This window comes from Apiospora aurea (genome assembly GCF_038362705.1).
Source record: "Apiospora aurea strain CBS 24483 chromosome Unknown utg000007l_segment0_segment0, whole genome shotgun sequence".
NCBI classification, from domain to species: Eukaryota; Fungi; Ascomycota; class Sordariomycetes; order Amphisphaeriales; family Apiosporaceae; genus Apiospora; species Apiospora aurea.
The window spans coordinates 2,771,922-2,790,135 of record NW_027117394.1 but is presented as its reverse complement, the minus strand read 5'-3'; the positions used below and the strand labels follow the sequence as shown (position 1 = coordinate 2,790,135).

The 18,214-nt window shown below is 52.6% G+C and overlaps 5 protein-coding genes across 5 annotated transcripts; 4 read left to right on the top strand and 1 right to left on the bottom strand.

The window, feature by feature from the left end:
• Positions 1 to 1,161: 1,161 nt before the first annotated feature.
• PG986_011111 (uncharacterized protein) lies at positions 1,162 to 3,797 on the top strand (the record flags this gene model as incomplete). Its single annotated transcript, XM_066847333.1, has 5 exons — positions 1,162 to 2,087; positions 2,141 to 2,470; positions 2,522 to 2,610; positions 2,659 to 2,983; positions 3,038 to 3,797. The coding sequence occupies 5 exons, from the start codon at positions 1,162 to 1,164 to the stop codon at positions 3,795 to 3,797; spliced, it is 2,430 nt and encodes an 809-aa protein (XP_066696824.1).
• Positions 3,798 to 6,132: 2,335 nt separating this feature from the next.
• On the bottom strand, positions 6,133 to 8,557 carry PG986_011110 (uncharacterized protein; the record flags this gene model as incomplete). The annotated part of the gene is made up of 4 exons (XM_066847332.1): positions 6,133 to 6,180; positions 6,241 to 6,595; positions 6,649 to 8,363; positions 8,468 to 8,557. The coding sequence occupies 4 exons, from the start codon at positions 8,555 to 8,557 to the stop codon at positions 6,133 to 6,135; spliced, it is 2,208 nt and encodes a 735-aa protein (XP_066696823.1).
• A 2,016-nt stretch (positions 8,558 to 10,573) lies between these two features.
• Positions 10,574 to 11,214, top strand: PG986_011109 (uncharacterized protein; the record flags this gene model as incomplete). Its single annotated transcript, XM_066847331.1, has 2 exons — positions 10,574 to 10,687; positions 10,966 to 11,214. The coding sequence occupies 2 exons, from the start codon at positions 10,574 to 10,576 to the stop codon at positions 11,212 to 11,214; spliced, it is 363 nt and encodes a 120-aa protein (XP_066696822.1).
• Positions 11,215 to 13,589: 2,375 nt separating this feature from the next.
• Positions 13,590 to 15,677, top strand: PG986_011108 (uncharacterized protein; the record flags this gene model as incomplete). Its single annotated transcript, XM_066847330.1, has 3 exons — positions 13,590 to 14,280; positions 14,363 to 14,910; positions 14,976 to 15,677. 3 exons carry the CDS (start codon positions 13,590 to 13,592, stop codon positions 15,675 to 15,677), a joined length of 1,941 nt encoding a protein of 646 aa, XP_066696821.1.
• A 398-nt stretch (positions 15,678 to 16,075) lies between these two features.
• PG986_011107 (uncharacterized protein) lies at positions 16,076 to 16,960 on the top strand (the record flags this gene model as incomplete). Its single annotated transcript, XM_066847329.1, has 1 exon — positions 16,076 to 16,960. The coding sequence occupies one exon, from the start codon at positions 16,076 to 16,078 to the stop codon at positions 16,958 to 16,960; it is 885 nt and encodes a 294-aa protein (XP_066696820.1).
• Positions 16,961 to 18,214: the final 1,254 nt, after the last annotated feature.

Here is an 18,214-nt window from a genome sequence, read left to right as displayed (position 1 = left end):
CTGCAGACCGAGCACCTAGTGGCTAGTGCGCAGGTTGGTTACGGTTCTGATGGGAAAAGTACTGCTGGAAACCTTAACCTCAGCCTTCCCACTCAAATGGACTGATTGAGCCAGAGCCAGCCTACTTGCCTACAACTTACCCACCCACCAGGGCCACTAGCGACCACCCACCCCCGAGCTACTTGGCTACCTCAAGTACATGTACACCTCTGTATCTGTAACCTTACTGGTAACCGTAAAAGCTCAAGTACTTGCTTGCTCGACGTCCAAAGTTGGAACACCTCCCACTCCCTCCATCTTCGTCACATACTGCCTGTTCGTCCACCATCTCCCAAACTCAATCCGGGCTTCTTCTTTATAAATCAACCTCGCCCTGGCTGCCAGTCTCTTCGTCTTGGGGTTATTATTAAACCCCGGGTAGGCGCCAGTGTCTTACCTGATTACCAATTTACCGACCTCCGCACTTGAACTGACTTTCCCGGCGCATCACCCTCAGCAGCAAATTGTGCCGTATCCAGACTGCACCTACTTGCGACTTGTTTGCGACTCCGAGAGCCTGCACCACACCGCACCTATCTCCAATACACCTAGCAATCCTCTCAACCCGAACGAGACGTCACGTCCCGCACCCTATTTCGATCCGCCACTGTGCACAAGTGCCGTCTTTTGCCGTCTTCCTCCTGGTAGCCTGACCAGTCACCCACCGACTCCGGCACACAGATTCGGTCGATACCGCCTACCATCAGGCCCTTGCCTCCGCACCAGGCTTCTCACGACGACACACGACTGCATACGACTCAAGATACCCATTACGACAATGAGCAACTGTATTCTGTCTCTCCCGAGGGCCTCTTCGATCCATTTCCTTTCCTGAGTTGTTGTCGATACTGTATTGTGTCTTACAAACTGCCGTTTGGTGCGCACCTAAAGAACCAGCAGCTACCTTTTTGACGTCGTATTCGTTGTCGCAGTCCTAATCGAGGATTCGGCGGTAGCCCAATATTTCCACCCATTTACTCGAGAAAAGTAGTATTACAGACTACCAGTCTGATCTGCAACAGAGCAGTTAGTTGCTCATCAACATCATTGCGCAGATGGCGACGGCTGGAACGGAGAAGCTCTCTTTTGCTAAGGTAAGCTCTTGCTCTGCTGCTCTACGCTATGTTGCCCTATCGCACATCAGCTGTCTCTGTCGCTGGTACCCCAAGACTAACACGATACCAGGTGGCAGCGTCTGGTGCTAAGGAAAACATGCCTCCATCTACAGCACAGCGGGTTGCGGTGCCTGCCGGTGCGGCCAAGAACCCTGCCGCAACGGCACCAAAGGCGGTCAGCCCTACCGTGGTCGCCAAGTCAGCGATGCACCATGGTGCCCCTGAGACTGCCCAGAAAGACTCCCGGGACGAGCGAAAGTCGACCGACGCAACTGTCAAGGTCACGCAAAACATGAATGATCTTAGCGTATCCTCCAAAGCTGTCAATCCAACATCTACACCTAGCCTTGTCGTCAACGGCTCGTCGAATCTCGCCCCAGGCGATTCTCATAGCAAAGTTGATAGTACCACAGCCGTATCCGACGAGGTGTCAAACAGGGCTGATTCGAACTCAGAGATCGGTACTAAAGCGCCCAGTCTCGACGGGAAGAGCATTACCTCTGGTACCACGTTTGCCCTGGACGAGAAGGAGTCGCTTCGTCCAGACGACAGCGCTAGCGTGAAGGCGGCCGAAGACGACGAGGCCTTCTCGGTCCGGGGCTCGCAGATGACCGCCTCGAGAATGGGATCCGAGATCGCACGCGTGCACCGCCTGCGGCTTGGAGATATGCCGGAGAAGCGGATCATTCAACTGCTCCCCGAGGTGGTAGTAGAACAGGGCGTAGCGACTCCCCAAAGTAACTCGTCGGGTATTCCGCCCCCTGCCGAGAAGCAGCAAATCTTGGCCAATGTTTCACAAAACCCCGATGCGTTTAACTCGATGTACGCCCAAAACCCGGACGAGAAACTGCTTGAGGCCATGGCATCACCCAAGGATCGCCTGTTCTTGCTTCGCTTGGAACAGGACGTAATTAACTTCGTCCAGTCTTCAAAGTAAGTCATGAACCCGCAGATTATTGGAACATGTTGTTAATATTCTTGTCTAGGGAGCCCTACATGGATCTGCCACCAAACAACTCGTTCTGCCGTATGCTTACACACAAACTGGCGGATTATTACCACATGACCCATTCATTCGAAGCGGTACAGGGCGCTGTGCGTATTTATAGAACGCCCTTTTGCAGGGTTCCACCGTCGCTGGCAAGTATCGTCGGTACCGCTGCCGAAACTAACAACAGTAGCACGCCGCCAGTGCTGTTGCCCAAGAAGATCATGCGCCGTGGCGAAGATTCCGGTAACGCAAGTAACAGCCCCTCCAAAGGCACTTCTGAAGTGGGCAGTGATGGCGAGAAGAAAAGCCAGGGCATCAACTATAAGTAGGTTCTTCTGCTCCCCCTTATTCTGCTTCGTCTGACTAACATATGTAGGCTCACTCGAGAGCAGCGTGAGGAGGCTTACAACAAAGCACGAGAGCGTATTTTTGGCAATTCGGAGAAGACTGGTGAGTCTACACCTGGTAAGTCCTCGTCTGGACTCTGTACAAGGTCTAGCTAATTAGGCCCAGAAACCGAGGATGCGAATGGCATGTCCCGGGCCAGTTCTGTCTCAGGCAAGGAAAAGTCCAACTTGGGAAGGCGTGGTAAGACGGGCAAGCAGCGACGCGACGATTCGGAGAGCTTCGATTCCCGATCTCAGTACACACCCTATTATGGAACCAACCCTCACCAGCCAAGCTGGGCCCAGACTGGACAGTATGTTGCAGTTGGAAACATGCCGTACAACGGTCAGATGCAGCAACCTTACCAGGCTCCCATGCCGCAAGGTTACCCTCAAGCAGGCCCCGCGTATCCGCAAATGATACCCCAAGGTCCTATGAGCGGATATCCTCCGTATGGGCCAATGCCGACAGCAAGTCTCCCTGGACAGCTTTGAAGCGAATATAGTTTGCTAACCTGCCAGCAGTACCCGCCTCAACCCCCTCAGCCGACACAGCAGCGTTACCCGCCGAGCAACGGGTCAATGCCTGGGTATGGCTCACCGATGCAACCCACGCCTGCCCAGCCAGCCTGGCAGCAACAGCCTGCTTACCCGCCTGCTTCATCCCCCGTCCCATCGCCTTACCAGCAACCAGCAACTAGGGGTCCCCAATCCCAAAGCAATGTCGGCCCCGTTGGGATACCCTATGCTTTCGGTCAGTTGCCTGTTAATGTCAATCCACATGACCCGAAAAGCCAGCATCCGATTCCGGGCAGCTATAACCGCCACGCTTTCAACCCCAAAACGCAGTCGTTCGTTCCGAGCAACGGGATGAACCACGTGCAGCCACCTATGGCACCCTACAATATGGGTGCTCCACATGGCAGTCCCCAGATTGGTTCGCCACACATGAACTACAACGGGTACAGCTCCCCAGCCACCCAGCCCTATATGGGTGGCGCACCAAGCTATGGCATGAGCCGTCAGAGTTCCAGCAACTCGCTGCCGGCTTACCACCCCCACGCGACTCCACCTCAGCATATGCAACAGCATCCGGCTGCTCATATGCCTCACATGCCACATCAAATGGGCCATCCTATGCAGCACAAGAACATGGGACTACCCCAGCCTATAAACGGCCATAACCACCAAGCCGGTTACTCCACGTTGCCCAACTACGGCAACCCGGCCACTCTGCCACAGAAACCACCGACAGGAACCTCGTAGAACAGGGCCCGCGTCCGTTGAATGAGTGGTTAGTGGCGAAACAAATGTGTTTACATTTGCGACATGGATGGCGTACATGGGCAATCCTTTCTCAGGGGCATTCATCGTATGGGCGTTCGAGGCGAGAATTGATAAGGGGCATGTTGATTTTACTCAAGCTGGCTTTGTGGACATCAGCATAGACGTGATGGCGGCTGGGCATCGCACCATGTGCAACAGGGGTTCAGGCAAGGGACAGCATATAAAGAATTGCGAGCGCGGATCTGGACTTTCCCGTTTGGAAAAGTCTACCAGTGGAAACCCACCATTATTCCATTGGCAAAGAAAGCTAGTCACCATAGCCGGCGCAAGGGATGGAAGGATTAATGAATACATCTTTTCTCATGATCTTCTTTTCCCCCAGCTGGAGGATGGACAGCTTTGCACTGTGCTTTCTTGGCGATGATTTCGGCGGTATTAGATAGAAGAGAAGGAGAAGAAGGAAAAGAAAAGGAGAGGGAGTTCTAGTTGATGGATGGCCTCAGAGTGTTCCGGCTGTATAGATAAAAATTTAAACCATTCTTTAAACGTGATGTGGGTGATGAGTAGTGCGAGAAAGTAATCAAATCGCTGTGGTATGAGCAATGCTGGATCTGCGGAATGCTGATAGCTACTTGATCCTAAAGTGATGAAGGCAACCCATCTGGTGGTTCTCTATGCCAACCACCGAGGTACTGAGCCAACTTGCTCTTCTTCCTTATCTTCGAATCCTTTCCCATCTTGGTCCGGTCTCGTACAGGCCATCTCGGGATTCTTCATAGTGTCAGTGGCATTTCAAGGTTGGGCTTTGGGGGTCGACCGGTCCCTGGCTTTGTTTTCCTATCGCCTTCTATATTATCCTCTTCGTGCTCCAACGGTAGGCTGCTATAAGCGCACGCGGCGATACGAGTAGATCCAGACACTCTACAGCGGGTCGTCGTTGTTCTTGGCAACATAGACTGCCGCCAACTCGCAACGACCGAATTTTCCCAGATGCTTTGCCAAGGCTTCATCGGCTGTCTGGCTCCCTCGGTCTCGGACCCTGGCCAGCTGAAGTAGAGCTCCCTCGCCTCGTATGTGTCGAATTAGTCATACTTTGCAGCTTCAGCGGCCTTCCCGATGGCTTTCAATCCATCCTGCATGAAGTATTGCGTCTACCCCTTTCCGATCCGTCAAACAGCTTCCAATTGTATTCCTCTTCCGTCGCTGGTTTTAATTGAAACCATAGGTCTTCCTTGTGCATACATTCTCAAGACCATCAAACAACGAAAATGCTGTCCAGTCAGCCAACGAGGGGAGAAAAACTGACGTTCGACTCAACTCGCAGTTTCCAGCCTGATCATGAATCTGCTGCCGGTACAACATCCTTCGCCTGTCAATAGCGTGCCCTCGCTGCTACTGACCCAACACGGACCGAGCCGGCACCAAATCTTGCTTGCTTTGGCAGACGGCGGTCGGCCTGCGGGAACAGGGGCTGTACACAGGGGCTGGCCGGCCTCGTGGTTTTCGTCTGGGGCACTGCCAAATCGAGGCAGCCAGACGTCGGCGCCTCGCATCGTGCGGTGAGTACTCCCATGTTCTTGTCTACTGTATGTCCCAGAACACCAAGACTTGAGAACGGCAGGTCGCGACCTTTCTACTTGTCGCATTCCTCGCAGTTGTCGCCTTATACACGCTGAGAATACTCTGTTTATGTTATAGTGCGGGCAAGGATAATGCACATGTCCACATAATCACAAAAGGTATATGCCACTGGAAAGCAAACAATATTTTACGCTACCCAGGCGAGAGGATGTCCAGGGTATCACGAGCATCGTAGTTAATCTTGACATGAACCGAGAAAAAGTCACCCACGGAAAAGTAAACAATGTGGCAAGCCGTTCCAACTTGATTGCTTTTTTTGTTCGCTACATGTAGTGGTATCTAAGTATATAAATGAATAAGTAAAATCCACGAGAGGACACGAGCCCCAGGCTTGAAATGACACTCTCGCCATAGAATCTCTACTCCGCAACAACTTTGGGGAATTTTTCATACGTAGGCGGTTTTCATAACGGGGCGTGACATGAAAACAAAATGGAGCAGGCGTTCGCTAAGAAGTAAGCATCAACCACGGAGATATAGAAAACGCCATGAATACTCCTTAACAGAACTCAGGGTGTCCCGTAGGTTAAGTGACAAATGTCGCGCTCAAAAGTTCATAGTGTCGCTACGGTGTTTTTAATCCCCAGCTCTCTTTTTCTGTGGATGGGTTCGTTTCGTAGGATCAAGTGACGCCGCAACTCTGATCCCTAAATACTTCTTTATCTTAATGAAATCACCGAGATGTTGGTCGGTCAACGAGGAGATAATGGTCAATCATGTTCTGTTGCGAGTCAGCAAACACTACAAGAAACAGTTGTGATGTGAATTCGGCAGAGCTTACCCAATCGTATTGTGACGGGTCGTTCAGCACATTGTCCAAGGGTATGGTATCCATAAAGTCGAGAGAAAAGTCCATCGCATGTATGAGCTGGGACTGGTCCATGGGTGGCGGCGGCGGTGGCCGCGTCTCTTGTGTGTCGTTGTTGAGAAGACTGGCAAGCGAGCCATCCCTTACTTCAGGCTGCGGAGGGGCTTGCACAGGGGGTCGCGTAGGCTGTTCCTGCATCGAAACCCTGCGCAGAATAGCCCCAACAACTCTAGTGGCGTGCGCGGCATCTGGGGAAAGGTGCTTCCTAGCTGACCATATCTTATACGAAGTACCCAGCGCTTTCAGTTTTCTTGACCGCTCGGTCGGACTTTCACTAGAGTCAGCATCATGTAGGTTCAATAAAAGGTAATGGCAACTTACTCGGTCGAGATACTCTCTGTCAGATCCAAACAGAGGACCATAGACGCTATCAAGAAGTCATGTAGTGTCTGTCCGGAAAACATGTACCTGTCTTGATATAATCGGCCACCCGGTCGACTTTCTTCATCATATTCTGCATGGAGGTCAAGGATCCGCAATGCCGAATCAATGGCGGTACTTCTAGACATGGCATATCTAGGATTATCCTTGTGGTCGCGCGTGAGAAAGGTTCGATGTAAGACGCAAAGAGTTTTCAGATACATCAACTCGACCATCAGCCTGTGAACAATGTCGAAGCACGAGTCTGCAAAGCTGTAGGAGCGCACAGGGCGGATTCTCAACGTGGCGGGAAGCTGCTCGTGGAATGAGTGTATTTCACTGTCCAGGTTTACCACTTCTTCGTACGGTGGCGGTGGCTGGATCGACAAGGCGAATCGGATGACGCGACGCTGCAAGCGGCAGAGTATGGACTTGTAGCATAGATAAAGCGTCGATGTTGCTTCAGTTGGAGGTCGGGGAGGCGGCAAGACCGTCGTGTGCTCGTCGAAGTCCAGATCGAACCGATTGCCTGGAGCTTCGGTGTCGCATTCATCTTCGCGGACAATCGGAGGCATACCTAGTTGGAATGAAAACATGCAGTCGAACACCTCGATGAAGAACCATGCACGCCGGCGAATCTCCCCTTCAAAGGGTGTGATACTTGGTAGGTATTTTGGGTCCCTATGGTAACCCATCCGCTGGGCGAGACGTACAAGTAAGCCGAACTTGGACCATAAGCTCGAGTCGCAGTCCTTTCTTCGTTGGAATTCAGTATAATTCGATAGCAGCAAGGCCTCTACAGAGTAAGGTTTCGCGGCCAGGTAGTCGCCGGCGATTAGACAGTCGACTGCAAGTGCGGCTAACTTGTCGGGGTGGGCTGCCTCGCAGTCCTTGCTCACATCCTCGCCTTTCCCCATAGAAACGGTGGCAGCCACGTTGAGAATGGAAGCTAGGATGCTGAGCCATAGCAAGCTGGCAGATGAGGGATCTCGCCAGAACACGTCGTATTCCCTTTGAAATTTGGAGGTGTGGATGTACGGGGCGGCATGGAACCTGGATTGGAAGTAACCAAATACAAGCTGGTCTGTCTTGTGCTTGGGTGGCAACCGGGCGAAGGCTTCGTCTACAGTAAGACGAACTTGAGTGCCGTACACCACGTCCATCTCGCGCGTTTGGTGGGATGATGATGATTGGGGCGGCGGCGAAGGGCTTGAGTCTTCTTCCGAGGGTTCAGCTTCAACAATTCCCCGGATGTCATGGATGCTTTCGAGGATGGCCGACCAGTGGGTTGCGCCGACGTAGCCGTTCTCGGGCTGGGTATGGCCGTAGGATGCTCCACTGTTGGACGTGACGGCGGTGGTTACCGTGCTCGGAGGGGTGCTAAAGTCAGAGCGCATTTCCACCTCGCTCCGTGGATCGGAGCTAGATGCGACACTGGCGATGCTTCCGTCTTGGCTCCCGGCGTTTTGCACCAGGCCGTTCACCATGTCCTCCAGTTTCTGCAGGCGGACCTGCAGGAGGGGACGTGACATGGTATCCTGCTTGGGGCGGGTGTCGGCCTGGGGCCGGGACTCATTGCCCTTGGGCTTGCGGGCGGCCCGGGGGGCATACTCGCAGAAAGCGGCCTCTCCACTCTTGACGCATCTTTCGCATGGTTGCTGACGGTCACATTTCACCTAATAGGCGGAGATTAGCGAGGGGCGACGGCGAGAGAGGAGATGCTCCAACAGCAGCAGTGAGACGGCCTTGCCTTTCGGGTGCGACACAGCAAGCAGCTAACTGGCGGTCTGTTGCGCTTCTGGATCTTCCGCTGCATGCCTTCGGTGGGTTGTGCGCGGAAGACGCTGGTCTGGTAGGATGGACGGTCCATGGTCCGGACTCGGGGATAACCTCCAAAAAAACGGCGGATTTTTTATTTTAAAGTCCTCCGGTTGAAAGCATGTGTGTCATGCCGTCTGTATGTAGCCCACACACTAGGACTGGACATGAGTGAGTGTGTGTGTGTGTATGCGTGTGGTATGGTGTGAGCTCAGGCCAAGTTGGATCAAAGCCAAAGTCCGGCGGGAGCGCGGTATTAACAGCGAAGCGACAGTCGGGCTCAATTAAGGCCAGACGAGCTGAGCTATGGCTGTCGCGCGGTGAGATGGGTTAGGTTAGGAAGAGGAAAGAAACAGCTGCTTGAAGCCGGGAGCCGATGGCAAAACATCGACTACTTTTCGGAGATATGAACTCGAAGGAAGGAAATGACAAATGTGAGGTCGACTAAGTAGGTCAGGTACTTGCAGCAGTGACAAGGCTCCAGGCTGAGCGAGGTGACGGGAATCAATGGATGGATTTGGCAGACAGCCGGCTGGGTTCATGGGGGTCACTTCCTACTCGCCCTCTTGCTCTTCCCAGCGTTGTGCATGCGTGTGTGAGCGTGAGTGTGTGAGTGTGTGAGTGTGTGCGCGTGGAAAGCGTTCCGTTCCCCGTTAATTGTTCAAATCAAGCAATTAATCAGTCCATGGTCGAGGGTGCTTTTTCGGTCGCCTTTCCTTTCCCTTCCCTCGTTGGAATATCCGCGTATCCGGAGAAAATGGGTCGTCCAAACTCCGCAGCTCCCGTTTTGAGAATGGGGGCTTTTTTTCGACTAAGGGTACATCCTGGGCAGAGTGTACACCCACCTGCCCAAGTACCGAGCTCCTCCTGATCTTGGCTTGGATTCCCTTATTGACTGCCAGGGTACCTACTGACTTCACAATAAGTCAGCATGGCTTGGTATGTAGAGTAGAGACGTAACTTGGGGGCTTTTCTTGGACAAATCAAAAGCTCTCGCTTTTTTTCCTCTCTCGGACTCTAGATGGAGCAATGGCAGGGTGCTGCATCGAGGGGGGATCCCACACGGCATGGCATGTAGCCTACCTACATGTACTTAGGTAGCCCAGCCTCTCGAAGGAGAGCGCCCAAGGCCAGCCCACCTCGTTTTCTTGGCTGGAGAGCGTGACCTATCGTTCCGGTGCGGTGGTCGAGAAACGAACCACCGCCTGCTGTAAAAACCAGGTCACTTTTCGCCCCTCATTTCGTAACAGACATGGTCTCGGGCTCTCGGCTCTAAGTCCTACGGGAGATAAGATCGGTCCTCGTCGGCCTGGGGGTCTTTGCCCCCCAACCAATCAATTGCCTGATGATACCAATTTGAATGGGCTTCCATAGGGTGTTCGCCAAGCCTGCCACTGCTGATCACGGCAAAGTTCAAAGTCTGTTGACCTCGTCCCCTCTTCTCAGCTATATCTCCCTGAGCCCAACGTTGCAAGACAACCGTGGCAGCGCTCAGCAAATCGGTCCACCAGGAGCACGGCACGCAATGCCTGCTACAAGTAGAGTGTTTGTGTGTGTAGCGTCGTCCTACTAGCGACTAGGTGTGGGATGGAGGCTGGAATCTTCGGACACAGGTGAGACTAAGCCCTTGTTAAGTCCGGCTGCCACGCATACACCCAGACGCCCAGACGCCCAGACGCCCATATACCCCCGCTGCTTCCGCTTACATACAGGCTTGGAACGAGAACCCTTGCATGATGGCACCCAATCCGTTGGGACTGGACGCGATGCCTTCTTCCAAGTTCCTGCAGGCAGCCAGATAAAAGTCGCGCACACAATGCAGGCTGGGAGGCAAGTGGGGCGGCAGGCACATATAAAGGTTGCATAAGGTGTTGCCGACTTTGTGTTTGCTCTACTGAGTGCCAGGGTGACTCAACTTGGCCAAGTAATAGGTTGGCCAGTGGGTATAACTGTCATTACTCAGCGGCGGGCTTTCACATCTCAGAGGCGGTCCAGTCAGACAGAGTTCCGATTTGACTCTCCTCATTAAACCCCAATAGGTGAGTGAGGAGCGGCGGTCTTGCCAAATATGGGTGAAGGCGCCGCCGAATATCTCTGGTTTCTCTTGAGCTCTCCATCGCTTCCAATTTCAGTCTCTGCAGAGATTTGCATTGTCAATGATGCCTTCTTGATGACCTCCGAGGTAAGCGGCCGTATGCGAAAATTGTCGATTGGCTGACGGTCGAGTAGGGCGAAAGAGAAATCGGCAACGGAACTCAAGGTTCGGGCGGCCATGCAGTGCCAACAGGAAGAGAGTTCCAGCCATGGGGAGAAGATTGAGTCTGTCCTATAGAAGGGCCTAGACCTTGGTTCCCTCAGCTTCTAGGTCAAGGTCCAAACCACATCCAGTCCGTCCCACGGATAAAGATAGCTGAGAACACAGCCATCACTAAGTCAATGACTAAGACACCCATTATCCAGATCAACAACCCTCTGGTGGGTATCGAGGACGAGAGCGAGCGCATCTCCATCTCCAACTCGCCCGGCAGCAGTCGGCACCAATCCCTTTTCAAACACACCCAGCACCTCCGGCTCATACTTCAAAGACCCACGCCAAGCATCGCAGGAGTCATGAGGCCGGCTGCATCATATTGGCAGGGCCAAACTCAGCTTCCCTTCTATGAAGGGGCAGTTGCTGTTTGTGGACATGTTCGCTGGGCTGAGGGATGAGCATGAGGTTCCGTATTCATGAGAATGGTCTACGAGGGAACCGGAACGTCTCAAAGAAGTTCCCCACACATGGCGAGATGGTTATTGCCAATCATTCTCAGTGTTCTTGCCCGACGAAGATGCCTTGGTATATCGACTGGGTGCAGCGTCGTGGGTTCTTCTCTACACCAGCAGCCTCGGCGTCACATGCTGCGGGGCCTCCGTTGTCAGGATCCAAGTGATGAGACGGTCATCGTCGAGGCCGGTGACGAGCCACAAGGGAGGAGGTGCGGTCGAGGCTTCCGTCCTTGTCTGTAATCGCGAAACGGTTGCATAGCTCGAGACCTGCTGCTCTATGTTAGCATTGATACCCTGAAAGGGCGGGGGGGGGCTGCCACGGATACCCCGGCGAAATAGAGGCTGCGTTCCCATCAACGCCTTCGTCGACTTCTCCCCTGCTGCCCACTCCTGGATAGCAACAATATGCCAGCACGCTAGCATCTATATCTGCATCCTACGCCGTTACGACCAAGTTGCCCTCATGTTTGATGTTCTGAGAAATACCCATCGGCCTTGCACGTACCCTATGACGGAATATGCTTCAGGGTCAAGCGCCAGTCAGTGGATGTACAGCCCTGGGGAGCCAAGGGAATTGTTCAGGTTGGTCAATATCAATTCTCTCCAGATTGGTAAAGCGACAGGCCACTGGATTGGGTTCGAATTTACCTTGCAATGTGTGGTGTGAGGGGTGGATAAATTTTGTTCACATTCCGAGTTCAGTGCGGCCGTGGACGACACCAAAAACGATATCCAAGGGAAAGAAAGACGTACCTCGAGGTAACTATTGCCGATGCCAAACAATCGAGGTTCTGTGTCTGGTCACTGTGCTTGCCTGTTGCCTACCTAGGTAGGTACCTAGCTACCATGGTGGCCTGAAAGCTCGAGTGGGGAGGGGTAGGGAGAGATATGGAAAGGTGAGCTGCAGGTCATAAGGCCTAATTACAGCTCTCTCTTTCACTGAAGCACGCCCTTAGCTTGGCCATGGGACCTACGGGCCCCTTTGGCCGAGTAGTAGGGCGTGTGGAAGATGAAAAACCCGGGCTCGGGTGCAGGGGGACGCCCCTCCCCGGGCACCGTGAACCGGACACGGCGGGTTTTTCGTAGACCCAGGTCGACCGTTCGAGCCCCAGCCGGGGGGATCGGCGGGAGTCGGGTTGAGCTTTTTGGCATTTTTTCCTCTTTTTATTTTTGCCCACTTGAACTCATCGTCGTCGTCCACCTTGATATGATGCTCCCTCCAACTAACGTGCTTCTGTAGTTATCAATGTACATCCTTACTTAGTTCATGGGCAGAAAGAAATAACACTTCTCATCAGCCAATCCCTAGCTGTCATATCTAGTCCACGTTGGCTTTCCATGATGCCATATTAGTGAAGGCACTGTTGCCAACCAAGCCTACTTGACTGGCCGTCCCGATACGCGTCTCTCCTATCCAGATCTCAAAATGCTTGGCCGTGACCTACCACAGTGGTGCGTACGTTCTATCTGATGATTTAGAAGCATGTAGCAGTAAGCCAGTAGCTGCATCGAGTCCCTCAACATGGAGTTGCCGTCTTCTACGCCCACATTGGTCTTGCCTTTAAGGTTCACGTGAGGTCTACGTGAAGCTACATTCCTACCAACTGCCAGATAATAAATACGATAAGAACATTCATCCGCTTTGACAATCTTCGCATTCATGTTCAAGAAGATCGTGAGCAATGGCAAAGGTAGCCAGTCATCAAATGGTTCATCTTGGTAGGTACCATACAATAGGGGCTGATTTGTTCTTCTGTTGAATGTTACATCAGCGATACGATAATAAACTCCTTGTCGCGAGCAACTCGGATGCAGAGAAGCCGCCGCCCCAAGAGGCAGTGCCAGCTGGGGGCTGGAAATTCTACGTTCTGGTAATGGTCGGGCACAGCTATTATGCAAGACATCAGCCACTATCCTGCGTCAGCTAAATATGCATTCTTCGCAACTGCGAGGTTTGATGCATTTCTAATATTGGTAACAGCCTTTCGAATTATTTCGTAGTTGTTCTGACCAGTTCTGTATCTCTGTAACGAACCCCCTCTCCCCCTTTGCAATTTGCCTTGCGCCCCTCCTGCACCTGGTCTGCAGTGTATGTAAGCCGATCTGCGTTATGAATGGGGAATCTGATTGGCGAACAACCCTGACCAAACAGCTATGTGTGCCGTTCCAGCCTCTATGGGTGCTTTGGCTACTTAAGAGTGTCTTGGTGTGTTTAAGCCGCGAATCTTTCAAGCCTCGTTCAGTTCTCTTCTCTCAATCCGTCGCTTCACATTTCTTCCTCTTCATGGTACGACAGCTCCTGATTCATCTAGTACATTATGGTAGTTCACAGAGCATCCACATCATTCGAACCTCGTTACCGGGCCCTGGATAGCAATAACCACCATTTAGGGGCTGAGACCAACCCAGTGGTTCATGATGGCTACGACAATACCTCGAAGACAGACCTCCTACATAAGCCTGAATCCAAGCCAGAAGCGCGCGGTCGAATTCATAATTGGTGGCTATGGGAATCACTTGCTGTGTTACTGAGTCTCGGCTGTAAGGTGGCTATTTTCATTATTGCTGCCAGAACGGACAAGACGCCCCTTGCTGAATGGGCGTCCCCTATCAGCATCAACGCTCTCTTCTCCATCCTCATCACAGTATCCAAAGCGGCCATGTTGCTTCCGATCGGCGAGTGCATCAGTCAGATCAAGTGGCACTACTTCGCAAGAAAAGAGCGCCGCCTGGACGCTTTGTCAGCTTTCGACAATGCCAGCAAGGGACCCTGGGGAGCGCTGCTGTTCCTGAGTCCTTCGAAGGTTACATCATGGCCCCTGTTGGCAACGGCAGGAGCACTCCTTACCCTGGTGGCCATGATCTTAGGACCCTTCGCCCAGCAAACAGTGGTCATCCGGACAGAGAAGGTGGGCGAGCAGCAGGCCGGCTCTTCCATCTTCGTTTCGTCTAGTTTCGATACAGGCGACCCTTTCAAGGCTGAACTCGATCCTACGAAAGAGTTTGAACGTAAGTGGCCCATGATATCACACATATACATAGTATGATAGAGAACTACACTTTCGAAAGTTTGCCACTAAGTAAAATGTAGCCCCTATTGTTGGTAACAAACTACAAGGAGCCTTCCTCAATGGCGTCTTCGACCTTGGATCCAATTTTCAATTCACATGCCCCTCAGGTAACTGTACTTGGCCCGTATTTACCTCGCTGTCCATGTGCAGCACTTGTGAGGATGTCTCGGACAAAACACAAGTCGTCGATGAATGCCCAGAACAAATCATTGGAACTGTACCAAAGACCGGCGAAAACATTATAGCGCCATGCGGCATTTTTTACAACCCCGGGTATCGCAACGCTACATTTACTACACCGGGAGGGCTTGTATTGCCAATTACTGTGGAAGAAAAAGCTTCCGACTCCGTTAACATGCTCGAGGTAGCTGGCAATGCTACTCTCGACTATATGCCCCATTCTGTGAACCGGAGAGTCACGGGAAAGATTATCATTTTGGCTATTATCCAGTTTAAAAATGCATATAATGGGGGAAACAAATCAGCAAGTGATCAAGCAACAGGGAATTGGACCGCAACCGAGTGTGCAGTGAGCTGGTGCGCCAAGACATTCAAGAACGTTGAGATTGTATGTCGGTCTTCACGTTGGTCTTTCACCCTTCAAACCAGGAAATTACTGACATGAGTCTACAGTTGAACGGAATGCTAAAGCCTTACAATGTGTCAGAAGTACCTCTCCATCTGGGTCCTGCCCTACACCAAAATGGTTCTGGTCTGTCGAATGCGAAACTGACATACTATCTGAAACCTCTTGTTGATGGTAAAACAAAAGCCACCGCCAATACCTTGTGGCCTCTGCAAAACGACACCTTCAAGATTGTGAACCACGACCATGCAAGCCTATCTGCTTTCATGAGAGGGATGTTCACATTCAGAAGAAATGCCTTGGACACCGCCTTCTCGATCGGCTCTATGTTGGGGTATGGCAGAAATGTTTCAGAGGTCGTAGCCAATATAACGGAAAGCATGACGAATACCATCCGCTCGGGGCCAGGTGCTACCACGGCCGAGGGAACCACCTGGCATCAAGAGGCAATAATCCACATCGAGTGGCTCTGGCTAATTCCCCCTCTCGCCTTCGTGCTCTCAGGTGCGGTACTCTTCACCGCCACGACGGTGGTCAGCAGATGTCAACACGTTGGGCAGCCTCTATGGAAGTCCTCGATGTGGCCTTTGGTCTTCCAGGGGCTCGATGAGTGGAGCGCCCAGGAGAAGTGTGCGAGGGAAGACGGGTCACTTCTAGAGGTTAAGGATATGGAGGAGATGGCCAAGGCAATTCATGTCACATTGCAACAGAATGGATTAGGGGCGAGGAAACTCAAACGGGCTTGGTAGTTACTGCTAAAGCCAAGCTAGGCAATATGCTGGTTGAAAACCGAACTCGTCAGACGCTGGTGCTGGGGATCGAATTCGACTCACCAAAACACGGCCATCCAAGTCGAGGGAGGTGAAGGAGAGGTGAAAGGACGTAGGCAAAGTGTCGCCTACGAGGTCTGGAGGAAAGAACAGAAAGAACAGCCAGCCCAACTTTATTTACCGAGCACTGAAAGAATCCAGTTCCATTACTGCAGCGTGTTAATAACAGGCACCCACCCATTCTCTTTTCATCCCACAGAACCACTACAAACCTCACTTCACACACTTTCACCAACTCAACTCCCGTCCATCGCAAGGAGGACAACTCACCGTGAAGATGGCTCACAACCCGTCAGGCGCTCAGCCTGTCGCAGGCAATGGCTCATCGTCTACTGACATTGGCGACGCGACCAACCCGGCACTGCCCGACCTCTCACCCCGAGCCCAGACTGTCGTCCGACTCCTCCAGATACACCCGCGCTCTGGAGGCAGGAGACTCAACCGACGAGTTCCCCAATTACCACGAATTCACCCTGAGACCGGAGGAGTTCAATGCCCTGAGAACTCGCCATCTATCCCTGCTGGAAGATGGTGCTCACTCCTGGGACTACTTCCCATTCCTGGGTTACCTGACCATCTACCTGTCCAAGCCGGCGATTGTCCATCGTTCATCGGTCCACCACATCACTCAAGCGGTCTGCACCCGTCTCAAGGATGCTATTATAGCTTCCCTTCCGCACAGTGGATCCATTGTCCCCTTCGCCAACACCAAGTTCGAGGACACCAGATTCCGATCTCAGACCAACATCTCGAGACGCGGCGTCCGAACCATGTCCGTATTCGAGCCCGACGGCACCATCTGGTTCATTCACCCGGCGGCGGGTCTCATCCCCGCTTGCTGGATCCAGTTTGGCTGGTACGACCCGGCTGACGTCGACAAGCTAAAGGTCGCCATGACGGACCGAGAATTCCAGCCGCGCATCTCCATCCTCGTCAATCTCGACTGCAGTGGCCCCGCCCCGTCGACCAAGGATGCCGTACGCCTCGACGTCTTGCGCACTCGGGAGCAGGGAGGCGTCTTGAAAGTGACGCACGACGTCTGCGGTGTTGACATCCACACAAAGAATCCCCGTACCATGGTAGGACTCTGTCTGTCCGACTTCGGCGAGTACCTGCCCCAGCAACCCGTTGAGCTATGGTACGGCGACATCCTCGATGCAATCGACAATGGTATCATGTCCCATCTCTGTGGTGGAAATTAATTCGCAATGTCACTATGCTACCCAGGAGAGCTGCGTGCTACTACAGCATGGATGTCTGGTCTGACAACGACGTGTTGGCAGCAGTTTGGGTCTGCTCTTTTCACCGTCGATTTAGTCGCAACGAAGAGAAGGGATCAACAGGGGCACGGCAAAAAAAAAAAAAAAAAAAAAAAAAAAAAAAAAAAAAAAAAAAAACATCAACGGAAGCATATCGTGGTCTGCAATACTGTCATGGGAAATCCAACTTCGGCACCCTGGATGCTCAATTTGAGGGGAAATCAGGCCTTTCTTGCGACTTGGTTCCATTTCAGGGGGGATACACAGAACTCATATCAGCGGTTCAGTTGTAGCCTGCAATGGTCGACGGCTCATTCTTCCGTTCTATCTCTTGCTAAGAGCTGTCAATCCTTCATCAGCTCATAATGTGCCCTATGCCCTGTCTTAAAGAACCCAAAAGCGAATAAAAAAGGAAGAAAACGGAGATGGAGATGGAGATGCGAGATTGGTAGACATTAGATTCTATGAAAATTGCATCACGATCCGTTTCTACATTACTTACCTTGCTAACCACCGCAACTGTATCTAATTTGTGTATGATGCCATTCACATGGCATGACCTCAGAACCCGTGCAATGTTAGTAAACCAGCCCTTCTAGCTATGGAGAGTACCATGATCTATCTCCCCGGGTTGGATACGCAATCCCGTAACGGCCATGGTAGCTAGTATACCACCACCGCTCAGACTTCTCGGATTGTAGAAGAAGCCCGGTACCTTGAGCACCGTGATGACGATGACTCACTAGCCACCTGCGGCGAGATCGCCGAGCCTCGCCTTCTTTTTCCCGCCCTTGAACTCCCTCCCCCCTCATGTTCCTTCTCGTACCTGTCCATGCAAGTAAGCCTGAGCGCAGGGCAGGCGGGTAGGCGACAAACGATCGGCGCCGGAGACGCCGTCCCTCGGCAAAGAGCCTCGGCAGGCGCAAACCCAACTGCCTTGCGTTTGCGCCTAGAGAGTGAGTGCGTGTGTGAGTGCATGCATGTGTGGCGACGAGTCAGCGAACCCCCCACTGGTGCCAGCCAATGATCTAGCTGGGGATCTGGTTTAATGCGGTGTGTGATGTGGTGGTGGTATGTAGGTGGGAAGGGCAAAGCGAAGCGCCGATAGAATCGCCGGGCTGGCTGGCTACCTAGGGAGAGAAGGGGAGGGAGGGGTGCGCAAGGGGCAGCAGCAGCATGCGGGAGACCCCAAAATTC